Consider the following 12913-nt stretch of genomic DNA (forward strand, 5'->3'; position numbering starts at 1 on the left):
GTGGGAAAAAAAAAATTCCATGTCAGTAAAAGGTTAACGGACGTTATATGATTTTAACGTCAGGGACTACTATGACTATTTTTTGTAACTTCTGGGGACCGCGAGCCTAATTAAATTCATCCAGGGACGATTCTGAATTTGGTGGGAACTTCCAGGGACCATTGTGACCATTTACCCGTACAAAATGCAATCAATAATGTTATCTTCACACCTCTCTTTGAGGTGGAGAGAGGTGGAATAAAGAGAGATAGGAAGAAAAGAAAAAGTAAGAGAGGGAAAGTATTAGATGTGATAGATAATAAGAGGAGAGAGATAGAAATAAAAAAATGTAGAAATGAAGTGTTTCAAAGATGAGGTGTGTATATATCATTACTCGTACAAAATGGCTACACCGGCCATCTCTACTTACCTTGTATGAACCGTAAACATGCAAGTTTATATTGTAAAATATTCGAGGCAGCGTAAAGCGTTTGATAAATAGTTTCTTTAGTCACACACTCTGCTAAAGCTGCTATGCTAAGTGTAAACTATAGTCCACTGTTAATCTTATAAATAGGCCAGACAACGAAAGAAAAGAACAAGGTAACATTTGCACCAAAATCAAAACTTGAGACATATCTCCAGAGTCTAGAATGACTAACATGTCGTCAATGTCAGTTTCAGTCCCCAATATGTCTAATTTTCAGCCAACGAAGGCTTGGAGGCCGTTAGCTTGGACTGATGAGAAGATCCTGGAGAAAGTTTACGTAACCCACGTCCTCACCGCTGAGAAGCACGATGTGGAATCGCTTTTCAATGTTACTTCAAACATTATCAGGCGTTCCGCCGCAGTTGCTGACAGTGTTACAGGCACAGCTAAGGTAAGAAAACCGTTTAAGTACAACCATTTGTTTTAAGAAAAATACTTAATGGAAGAAGTGGTAGTTATATATCATCCCCTATCTCATGATTTCCGCCAAATAATATATTCAGCATTTAACTTCAACATTTCTTGCAGCTTTCCTTCATAACATATAATGTTGGTGTTGTTTTAATTTGCAGACTAGTACACCTGTTGGTCTTATAGAAGACAAGGCTCCCTTACCCAATTTTGATCCACCGCTCCGTAAACTGAAGCAAATTGCTTCTCAGGTTATCTAGCTAGCCGCGTATATACTTTGTTATCGGATTTGCCACTTCCACCTTTCTTTGCATGGAAACTCATGAATTTGAGAAATTTATAGTTTCATGAAATTAAATTTGTAACTTACCCAAATTGAAGTTTTAAGGAAGTAAGTAACTAATCCTCCATATGGTTACAAAATTCCACACATGCTATAGTGGCACATTCCGTGTGTTTATAGTGATTGATGATTATTCCAATCGTGCGGACATCCATTCGACACAACAGAGCTATCAAAATACATTTCGCAAATTTGTTTCTGAAATCTATTTTTATATCTAGAACTGCCACAAATTGCCAGAAAAAAAAGAATTGCACTCCAGAAATTAGTTTCACAATGCATTTCTGTAGCTTTACACATTATTGGAGGTTTCAGTTAGCCACAAATTGCTTGTATCGAATGGATATGTCGCGTACCGTGTGTGTCTATGGGGGACCCTTTTAACTATGTGAAACTTTTACGATGGCTTTTGTGAAAATAATTTATTGATTTTGCGATTGTAGATGATGAACACACCTCAGGGTGAGCATCATGCTCATGAGACAACAATGTCGATACTGGAACAGCTTAAAAGCCATAGTTGGGATGGAAAAGCAATATTTGCTCTGGCTGCTTTTGCTTTGGAATATGGGAATTTCTGGCACCTTGTCCAGGTTCCTAGTGGAGATCAACTTGGAAGATCATTAGCACAGATGAATCGAGTTCAAACCATCGAAAGGAATAGGCAAGCTATTGCTGATCATAATACTTTGGTCAAGAACGTGTTGTTGGTCGTTGAGTGTATCACTGAGCTGGAGAGGCTGTTCGCCAAAGTTTATGACACAAAGGATGTGCCAGCATTGACAGAAGCCATGCAAGAGATCCCTGTTGCTGTCTACTGGGCAATCATCACCACTGTAGTTTGTGCTAATCATCTTGATCTCCTCACCGGTGGTGATTCGTAAGTTCTCACTCTTGTCTAAACTACTAGCTAGTATGTTTAATTGAATCAGCTTCTGTTTCATTAAAATAATTTACAAATTCAGAAATTTTTCTTTGAGTCTTCCTTTTTCTCTGAGTGCCTGTCGCACTTTATATAACTCATATGGCTTTCGTTCAGGGAGGACAGATATGAAATATCAAATTTTGATGTCAAGCTTGCCTCCGTTATCACAAAATTAAAGGGGCATCTCACGAGGAGCAGAAAGAAAATAGGTTGTGTTCAGAGATTCTTTCCTTTTATCTCTCTGTTTTTTTTTTCTAGTTGTGAGACATCATTGAATTATCAATCACATAAATATAATGCTGACAACACATTGTATCTGCTTATTGCAGCTGAACTAGAAGATTACAGGAGACGTCAGAAGGTCTTTCAAACTCCAACAGAAATTGTAGAGGTTTTGAAGGTTCTGATCTTCCACAATGAAATTCAGGACCCAATGGTGTTTGATGGCTTGAATAGACAAATGGTATTAAAGTGTTTATGCTGCACCATGCATGACCATTATATTTATGGCTTTTGGGGCAGATACAAACTTACATGATATTTGTAACTGACATGTCACAATTTTATTGGTAGGAGATTAAATTGATACAACATTAAAAGACAGAATATTTCAGTTCAATTTTAACATGATTCACAATCGAATTGTTCATTTTCTTGTTTTCTAGCTATCATCTGTGTTCGGTTCAATTGAAAATCTGACTATATAGGCCCTCACTTCCTTTTAATTGTTTGAACCCAAACAGGTTAGCATCGAAGTGTTCAGGAAGAAGAATGTTTTATTGTTCATTTCAGGCCTCGACAGCATCAGAGATGAGATCCGGCTCCTACAATCTATCTATTTCGGATTGCAAGAAGATCCTCAAGACGTGAAAGGTTACAGGAAAGCTGATTTTAAGATTTTGTGGGTCCCCATCGTGGATGAGTGGAACCTTTTTCACAAGGCAGAATTTGATAATCTGAAGCTTGAAATGCCATGGTATGTGGTTGAGTACTTCTATCCCTTAGCAGGAATCAGATTGATAAGAGAGTACATGAACTATCAGAATAAGCCTATCATCCCTGTGTTGAACCCTCGAGGAGAGGTGGTAAACTATAATGCAATGCACATGATTTTCGTATGGGGGATCGATGCCTTCCCTTTCAGGCCCACTGATGATGAGGTACTTACTCAGAAATGGAATTGGTTTTGGGCCGAAATGAAGAAAGTGAATCCAAAATTACAAGACATTGTAAGTACAGATACACTTGCTTTCAATTTCAAAAGGAATCATGTGCAGAAACACAATACACATTTTGACCTTAGTTAGCAAGCAATGGATCAGTTGAGTTAGGCCTGTTTGGTCTGAGCTTGCTAATCTAGTTGATTGTTGTGTGTATTAGTTGATAATTATTGGTTTTGGTTTTGGATCATAAGCGGTGAGATCATTTGAGTTATAATACCACTTGTTTGATTTGGAAGTGCTGACCCAAAATATACATGTAGTTTTGAGGGAGTGTGTTATGCATAGTTGTGGGTTTGGAGTGTGGTTCAAAATTAAAACCCCTTTTAGTTTCAAGTTTCAACAATGTGGCTGACTCAAATATGTCAATCATTCAACATAGATTTTTCCGATTAGAAAAATACATTATTTACTTGAACCGTGTCAATCAAAATAAAGTTTTGTTCAAATGTGTATGTGAATGCAGATTAAAGGGGATACTTTCTTCTTCATCTATGGAGGCAAGGACAATCAATGGATGCAAGAGTTCACGGTGGCAGTGGAGAAATTCAAAAGGCACGAGTTTATCAAGAAAGCAGATGCCATCATAGAGCACTATCCATTTGGAAAAGAGGATCACAGGATCGTTCCTCGCTTCTGGATTGGCATAGAGAGCTTGTTCGCGAACATGATCTTGAAGAAGAAAAAAGATCCCACGATCGAAGAGATAAAGAGCTTGCTCTGCCTCAAACAAGACCAACCAGGATGGGTTCTTCTTAGTAAAGGTTCAAACGTGAAGCTTCTGGGTCGTGGTGACGAGATGTTGGCAACTGCAGTGGATTTTGAGCTATGGAAAGATAAAGTGTTGGAGAGAGCAGGGTTTGATGTAGCTTTCAAAGAATACTATGAGCGCAAGCGGAGAGATTTTCCAACACAGTGTGCGCATATGCAATTGGCTAACTATCCTTCGAATATTCTTGACCCGATTAATTGCCCAGATCAAACATGTGGGCGATCTATGGAGATTGAATCTGTTAGTTACAAATGCTGCCATGGTCACAGCCACAAAGCTGAAGTTCCTGCAGAGAGTGGTGTTGTTAAGATTGAGAAAAAGTACTCTCCCTGAGTTTGGTTAACTTGGAGTTTGCCTGGAGTAACTAAAATGTTTGGCATTAGTTTGTGTGCACCGTTATATTTTTATTTTTATTTCGCGTGTCAGTTCAGTCATGGCTTCTTGGGGTTGTTCAGAATAATGGCATCAAACATCTGTAATCTGTTACATGCTATTGAGTTCAATAAATTAGAAAGAAACGAGTTCAATTATCCTTGCACAAATCAAACAATTCTAGTTTTTCCTTCTTTGATTACTTATTAGTTATTAGGGTTAAATATGTTTTTGTCTCTAATTATAAGCTCGAATATGAAATGGTTGCTGAAAAAATTTGTTTCATTTAAAATGGTCTATCTATCGTCATAATGTCTTTTTGACATTTTTATTTATCAGTAACCAGTCCACGTCGGCGGTCCACATGTATTGTTTTGATCCTCAACAATTTCTTTAATCAAATGTAGTTTTCTCCCCTAATTTTAGGTGTTCTTCATAATCTTGGGTAGTCTCTATCTTCATCGCCCCCATCAAAGTGAACATACCTTGAGGAGTAAACAGTCATTCTAGTCCTTGAATGTGTTCACTTGTGATGAAGTGGTCCTCAGCCGTTGAAAATGGTCTTTTTTCATCCCTGAATGTGTTGCCGTCGGTCAAGTTAGTCCTTGGACCAGTTTTCCGTTAGTCCCTCAAACGGAAAACACCACATGTCACGTTTTTTTACACGTTGGCGTCCTAGTTGGCTCTCCAACGGTCAGAATGAAAGTTTCTAACCTGTCAATTTAGTCATCATCCCTGAATCTACATAATCACCCCCAATTCTTAACCCTGGAGCCCCAAATCAGAAACCCTAGTTCTTCAAACCTACAATTGCCTTCTTCAATTCTCTCAATCGTGAAATCCCTACCTCTCGTAGTCGATTCTCATCCATTAACATGGCAGTGGGCTCTAATTCTCGTGGTGATCAGAGGTCAGGGCCAACATATCGTGAAGGTGGAAGTGCTTCTGTGAATGGCAGAGTTGTGCGCTGCAAATGTGGTGTCAAAGCAAAAGTGAGGATCTCTAGAACAAATTTGAACCCAGGTAAACCTTGGTATGGTTGTCATCTACTAAAGGTGAGTTTCTTCTTCTTGAATGTTGATGCATGTTATATTTGTAACCCATGAACTCGTGATGAATGTTGTTGTTTTTTTCCCAGTATCATCCTCAAAATTGCAATTATTTCCTCTGGGTTGGAGATGAAGAAGATGGAATTACAGAAGTAACTAGCTCAAGGGAGGAAGAGATCATGCAACTGAAATCAATTTTACTGAAAAATCAAGCCATGATTGAAGAATTGAGGGTTAAGAATGAAGTTGTCATTGAAGGTATAATGGTGCTGAATCAAGCCATGATGGTGAAGAATGAGAGAGTCATACAAGAACTGAGGATTGTAAGACCCAAGTTTTTAAACTTATGCCAAGTAAATAGAATCCTATTCACGATTAGGGTTGATGTATCGTGAAGGGAAACCTGAACTAGAGTTTACCAAATGGAATAAATTTATGAAGGAGAAAGTTCAGGAAAAGTCCAAGGATTGCATTATGGTCGATAAAAGTTATAGCACGATCGTTATACGCTTAAACCTAGGTCAGAAACCCTAGTATATAGCTAGTTTTCACTTTTAGGCACGATGGAAGTTAATTCCAAAAATCTTCAGAGAAATGTTAGAACTTTTCTTTTTCCATATATCAAAATCGTTTCGAGGCGAAACTCTAGGATCTACGAACGTCCGATTCCAATCATCGGAAGTTTGCCGAAACCGAAACCCTGGTATTTCAAAACCCTAGAATCACCCGAAAATGAAGACTTTTTCTATTCAGAGCTTCAAATGAATATTCCACACGCGTACACCCATTTCTCTTGATGATTTCAATCTTTCTTCAGAAGGAAGTTTTCCATTCCGACATTCGATGCAAAAAGCAACTTATCGGGTAAAATAGTTTTATACCGATTATGCATTAGTCGCCAAAAATACAAGGAGACCTCATTTTAGTTTTGGAATTCTTTCGCCAAAACATATCTTAGAATTCACGGAGAATGACGCCGGAAAAATCAGATTCGCGAAACTTTCATTTTACCGCGTTTTGCCAACCTCTATATATAGCCAAGAAATGAGAAAAAAACACAAAACCATACCCATTTTCCCCACCAAGGCCGCGAGTTTGAGAGGAGAGGAGGAGGAGAAGATTTTCTTCATTTCTTGCTTGATCGCCGATCCAACAGTTGCTACTTCAAGGTGCCGAGGTATAGTCGCTAATCCTTACCTCTGATCGCTTTTTCCATAGCTTTTCTGTAGACTTTTCTGAGCTGATAGTTTATGGGTTTTTGCAAAACTATCCTGAATATTTCATTTCTGATTCTAAACCTCTTCCTTATGTGCCCAAGATCACTTCTGTCGGGTTAGATTTTCCGTTATGTCGTCGGATTTCCGCCGGAATCAATTTTAGCCTTAAATACCCATTTTTGGAGTTTTTGAAGTAAAGCTTCAACCTTTAGGCTGAAAACTATCGCCTTAGCTTAGTGCTAGTAGGATTAGTTGTCATAAACATCGTTGGTGACGTCCCTGTCAAATTTGATTTTTGGGATTTCAGTTTTGAAAATTCTAAGTTAAAAATCATGACCAAAATACCCCTGCGACAGTTTTTGATCCGATAATTTTTCCGAGTTCAGAATACCCTTAGTTACGGCTAATGATAGCATAGGAACCAAGTTTGATCGAAGAAAAACCGAACCTTACAATTACCAAAAGTGGCCGTGAGCTTTTAGGGGGGAGGAGGAAAATTTCCTTTTCCGAAAACTTGTTCTTTCGCGCTAGATTATCGTACCTCGGAGTATATATTACTTCATGTAACCTTAGTGCGTATTGATAGCTTAGTTTCCGATAGATTCTGATAGTATTTCTGTGGTTTTGCTCTAAAGGTGATTTTGAGGAATTCCCAGAGGAGCAAGCCTTTGATTGTGAACAAGTGTTAGGAGATCGTCCTGGAGAATCTACAGGTGAGGGCTACTCACTGAATCCCTAGTTAATGCTTAGGGTCGATACTTTCGACTTGATTTACTGTTTATGCAATTGTTTGTGTTTGATTGGAAAAACGTTTTCTGAGGCTTCGGCTGACAATGTAGATGATGCATCTACTGAATGTTTTTGATGATTGACTTACATGCTACGTGCTATGTGGGTAATTTAGGATGTGTGGTGCATGCCTTATATGCTAAGTGCTATGTGGTTATTGCTTAATATGTTGACACATGCCATGTTGATTGATTGTGCTGAGTATTTATGCTTTGGTAATGAAATCTGAGATTCTGTATAGTGAGGATTGCGGGCAGGTCATGCCGATTTTATTTTGAGAATTTTTGAGAATGTTTGATAGGACGAACGAGGTTCGGGCCTTGTTTTTGTTAGTGGATCGAGACATTCTCTGGAAGTGATTTGGGATTGGGAGATCCTGAAAATGTATAAGATTTGCGATAAGACAAAATGGAATCTATTTTATAAAGAAAACTCATAAGACCTTAAATAACCTCTAAATCTTTAAGTAATGATAACAACCTCGAAGGAAGGCATTGGAAGTCAAATCTTAGTTTTGGAAAACGAGAAGTGTCGTCGGATCCCAGTGTTGAGAAAGTGGAGAGGCTTTGAGTATGTAGATGTTGTTGTGCTGTTGGAGCAGCTGTTGTTATTGTGCTGTGGGAGCAGCTGTTGTTGTTGTGCTGTTGGAGTAGCTATGTGTTGTTGGGCTATCCTGGGGATAAGTCCGGGAAACCGTTAGTTTTCGAGAGTGTGATACTCTGTGCTCGTTGAGCAGTTTTGATCATCGGATTGAGATGAGTCGGATGATTTGGAGATCATCATGAGTTACATGTGTTTTGTTGTGAAGAAGTGTCTTTTGTCGCAGAATCGACTTTACCTTAGGGTAAGCTTTTAGAGACTTTAATTTACCTAGAACACGTGGCGACGTGTCGAGTGAGATTCGGAGGCGTTGTTTGACTAATCATCCTGCATTCATGCAACATTAATGAGGTATTAACACAGGACGTACTCTGGACCTCGTCGGTTTCCAAAATGGTCATAAGACCCGGAATGCCGTGTAAGAGCGTTTGTAGACGACTCTTGTAGCAGACCGAAATGGCAGACCTACGGGTTTACTGCTGATCTGGCTACCTTGGTTTGGTGTAAGAGACACACGGGCAGAAATGGTCCCACCGTTGCTGGTGCTAGGATTGACCCGTTGATGCCCATCCCAGAGGCACACGAGCGGAAATGGTCCCACCGTTGCTGGTGCTAGGATTGACTCGTTGTTGTCCATACCTTTGTTTGGTGTAAGAGGCACGCGGGCAGAAATGGTCCCACCGTTGCTGGTGCTAGGATTGATCCGTTTGATGTCCATCCGTTTCCGGATTGCATATTGGTTGACTGGGTTAACCTGCATATCATTTCATGCAACATGCATACCACTACTACAGAAAAGGCTTTTCGTCACGGTTAAAACCGCCCATTCGTCACGGTTTAACCGTGACAATAGAAGGCGTGACAATTGCTCAATTGTCACGGTTAAAGGCGGAACCGTGACAATTGATATGGCTGTTATCACGGTTTGCAAAACGTAACCGTGGCAATAGAGGCCACATATTGTCACGGTTACCTATTTAACCGTGACAATAGAGGCCATATATTGTCACGGTTACCTATTTAACCGTGACAATTGATTAGCCTGTTATCACGGTTTGTAAAGAGTAACCGTGACAATAGGTTCCCTCTATTGCCACGGTTGAGTAAGTAACCGTGGCAATAGGTGGCCTCTATTGCCACGGTTGTAACCGTGACAATAGGTCATACACCTGGTCTGTGAAATTGCTACAGAATTTTTGATTTTTTTCTTTTTACCTGGTGTGTGCATAAATTTTAGTACGTTTATATTGAAAAATAAATTGCATAAAATCACCAACATTCACATATTCTAGCCAAATTACTCAAATATTCCAACCTTGAATAAGAAAACAATACATTTACACTAATTTTTCCAAAACAATACTAATTGTTGTTGAGAACATACTCTCACAAGAAATTAAACCAAATAGCCAACACTAGCCAGTACAGTACACTGCTTGAACCAAATACTCTAAAATAACATGCAGTGCAGTTCCATACCATAAGTAGCCCATACTCTCACAAGGAATTAAAGCAAATAGCCCACACTAGGCAAAATTCTTTAACACATAAGTAGCCCACTCTTCTTTAATTTCATTTAGTTGATCCTCATCGTAGAAGCCAAATTGACAATCAGAGAAGTACTGCAAAATGATGGTAAAAGTTACAAAATTTAGAGTCACACTTAAAAATAGGAAAAATTAAGAATTTAGTCAAAGTTCCATACCGCTTGTGGAATTGTAGATTTTTTGTGCGCAATTATCTCCTTTAGAAAGCTTAGTACATAGTACCCGCAATCTATATAATTTGTTTGGGCAGGGCACTATAAAAAACAAATATAATATATATCAGTGATTTGGTAGCTAGATCTAATTGTTTTCAGCTATGTAAATTTGTATACCTTTATAGTATTCCATTTGGCTTTGGACCATGTAATCCTCTTGTCATTGCAATTAGCACGGTAGATCATCATTGCACTAACAAATTGAATGAAAAAATCATGATTAAATATGTTGAATAGCATGACTAACATAGCAAGTAGATCTATATAAGCTTACTTATCAAACATCTCTTTCATGACTTTGCGTTGATTCAAACTACCATGTATAGGATCCAAGTAAAATAAGGTCCCTGTAGTGGCATTGATCACAACCAACACCCAATGTGCCCTACAAGCAAGACATGTTAAATTATAATATTAATAAATCAAGTAGCTAATCATATAAATTAATCAAGTAACTATGAATTAATATTTACAAATTTCATCCAATATTTCTCACCCTATATTGACCGGTGCAAGATATAATTGGTTTGGGTGTCCATTTGCCATAATTGCATCCGAAATATATTGGCTTTGATTGGTCAGCCCATGTGCCGTTCGATGAGGACTCAAAAAGGCAAATTTCTCAGTCAAGTTTTCAGCCACACAGTGATCAAATAAGAACCTTAAATAAGAATATACAAATAAAATACAATGTTAAAAAATTGCTTAGATAAGAAAACTAAAAACTTTGTTTTCAGTCAAGTTTAAAAAACAGGTCTGGGAGAACCTATTCAACTCGCGAAACATGTTTTACAGAAGTAGATCATTTACCACTCAACTTGCGAAACATGCATTATGAAATTCCATAGAATATAATGACAGAAAAAGGCAATTTTGCCAAGACTATTATTCCTGCACCTGATCCTAGCAGAAGTTCAGAGACTCCTTCCATATGAGCTCCTTTATATCTTCTTCGTCAAGAGTTGCCTGCTCGAAATCAAAAATTAAAGGAGATGGGCAACTGGGTTCCTCGTTGATCTCATGAAGACTTGCCTTATAAGGGTGATTCAGTAACCTTGGATGAAATCAGCTTCTGAAAATATAGAAACTAAATTGATCAAAGTGATGAAAACTGAAAACCCAGATGAGAAAAATAAGAGGCATGCGTTAGAACTCACAAAGAATAGGAAAAAGAGTAATTTACAAATCAGGAAAATGAAAAGCTAATCTATTAAAAAAAAAGGAATGACACAATGCCACCATTTCTAAACATATGAAATGCAGCATGCACTTTATGACGATTGAAATAAAACGAATTTCACTTTAATGAAGCAATGGCAGAATATTCTCTAAAGTGGCTTTCCTTCTGAAGTATTTATTTATGGATGAATAAAAACATACCAGAAAGATTACATTGTTTCTTGGTGAGCGAGTCTTCAGACAACCCTGTGTTAACATGGGCAATCCTCTCACCAAGTGCAAGAAGTTCCTAGTCAAACCCATCATCAAAGTAATTTAAGATGTTTCAAAGTACATAACAACAATAATTGTAGCACTACAAACGATTGTAAGATGAATAATAACCTCATAGCTCATGTTATCTACGCCCATCCTCATGTCTCTGTGATGGTCAAGAATATTCCTAGAACCATACAGCGATGCTCGCTCAAACGAAGTAGAAGAAGTTAAACTTTTTGTTGCTTATTTTCTCAAAGCGTCCATGGACCTGTGCTTTCTATTCTTACACTTGCACGCATAATAGGTGTAGAATAGAAACTCACAAACCAAATACAAAATGAAATCAGATGTCATTTAAGAACCTCAATAAAAGAGCATGCTACAAATAGAGAAGGGAGAGATAATGGCTCACCTTATTCACCGTCCATTGCCATGCTCTGAATGAAAAAATGATAAATGATGAAATCAAACTCTGAATTCATAACATAAATCAAAACGAAGGAGAAAATCAAATGGCACAGTATGTAAGCTCCAAGAAATAAAGTCACGAACAAACTAAAATTGAAATTACAATGTGAACTAACCTTTTGACCATTGAGTGAGAGCGTGACGACGAGGTGGTGGCTGGCCATGGCCATGACGGAGAAGGGTGATGCGAGGGTGTTAGGCGGAGCTTCTCGCAACTCGCGCGCAAACACACAGAAAAATTAAATGTTTTTCCATCTGAAATTTCAACTTAAGATCACAAAATTCATAAAATTGAAACACACAGAAATCAGAATCAACCTGGTCACTAACTCTACTTGATTCCAATCACAAAAAAAATAGATATTACTAACTAAGTATATCACAAATCACAAGCCTTACAAAAACCCTATATTCCACTGTAAATGATTATCATGATTGAAATGCAAAATTCGTAGAGGTTATTAGGCAAAGAGAGAAAAGAAGGGCCTCATAGTCATTTCTGTGAGCACCAAGGACGTCAAGAGCTTCAACATCGAAGGAATCAACTCGAGGACCAGTGCGAATGAGTCTCTGCTCGGTGGTGCCATCATCCTCCTCGTCGGAATCAAGCAGCTGCACAGGAGCACCGTTTCGTCGGCCTCTCAATCACAAATCAGCGTCAAAGCCCCACCTTGATTCCGTGGAGTCCATCGAGTACCCGCGCTCGCCATTGATCTCCCCTCTCTCCTCATCCATCAAATCTGGATTGATTCGATTCTACACGGACAGGAACCGAGAACAGGGGGACGTGAGAGGAAAGGACTTCGATGGAAGGGAAGGAGGAACCAGATCCGCGAGTGGATGAGAAGATCCCGTCAAAATACTCCTTTCATCTTTCAGGAACAAGCGGCGCCGGTGGGAGAGAGGGAACGGGTCGATGGAGAGTGGGAGGGAAGGACAGGGAAACGAGAGAGGGACGTGAACAGATCGGAGCTTCGTTGGAACATGTCGATGGAGTGTGGAGAGTGGGATAGAGCGTGGGAGGGAGAGGGTTTGCACAGCTTTAGGGTTTTCTTCTGAAAAAAGTTGGAGAGTGTGTC

General features: G+C 38.8%; 2 protein-coding genes and 1 long non-coding RNA gene across 7 annotated transcripts; 1 reads left to right on the forward strand and 2 right to left on the reverse strand.

Moving 5' to 3' along the window:
• The first annotated feature begins 574 nt into the window (after nt 1-574).
• Nucleotides 575-4667, forward strand: LOC130724164 (protein SIEVE ELEMENT OCCLUSION B-like). The gene is made up of 7 exons (XM_057575336.1): nt 575-860; nt 1042-1131; nt 1667-2103; nt 2263-2357; nt 2478-2611; nt 2892-3377; nt 3835-4667. The coding sequence occupies exons 1-7, from the start codon at nt 633-635 to the stop codon at nt 4471-4473; spliced, it is 2109 nt and encodes a 702-aa protein (XP_057431319.1). The 5' UTR covers nt 575-632; the 3' UTR covers nt 4474-4667.
• A 4836-nt stretch (nt 4668-9503) lies between these two features.
• Nucleotides 9504-10593, reverse strand: LOC130724703 (uncharacterized). Its single transcript, XM_057575990.1, has 5 exons — nt 10426-10593; nt 10204-10314; nt 10047-10122; nt 9873-9968; nt 9504-9789 (listed from the first exon to the last, which is right to left on the reverse strand). The coding sequence occupies exons 1-5, from the start codon at nt 10473-10475 to the stop codon at nt 9694-9696; spliced, it is 429 nt and encodes a 142-aa protein (XP_057431973.1). The 5' UTR covers nt 10476-10593; the 3' UTR covers nt 9504-9693.
• Nucleotides 10594-10691: 98 nt separating this feature from the next.
• LOC130723813 (uncharacterized) lies at nt 10692-12239 on the reverse strand. 5 transcript variants are annotated; one of them, XR_009014355.1, is made up of 5 exons: nt 11951-12239; nt 11779-11838; nt 11493-11684; nt 11310-11397; nt 10692-11001 (listed from the first exon to the last, which is right to left on the reverse strand). It is a non-coding gene; the product is annotated as an uncharacterized LOC130723813 (long non-coding RNA). The 5 variants fall into 5 exon arrangements; XR_009014353.1 differs by having other exon boundaries at nt 11493-11838; nt 11951-12232; XR_009014352.1 differs by having other exon boundaries at nt 11493-11803; nt 11951-12203.
• Between the last annotated feature and the right edge of the window lie 674 nt (nt 12240-12913).

This window comes from Lotus japonicus, chromosome 6, assembly GCF_012489685.1.
Source record: "Lotus japonicus ecotype B-129 chromosome 6, LjGifu_v1.2".
Lineage (NCBI taxonomy): Eukaryota > Viridiplantae > Streptophyta > Magnoliopsida > Fabales > Fabaceae > Lotus > Lotus japonicus.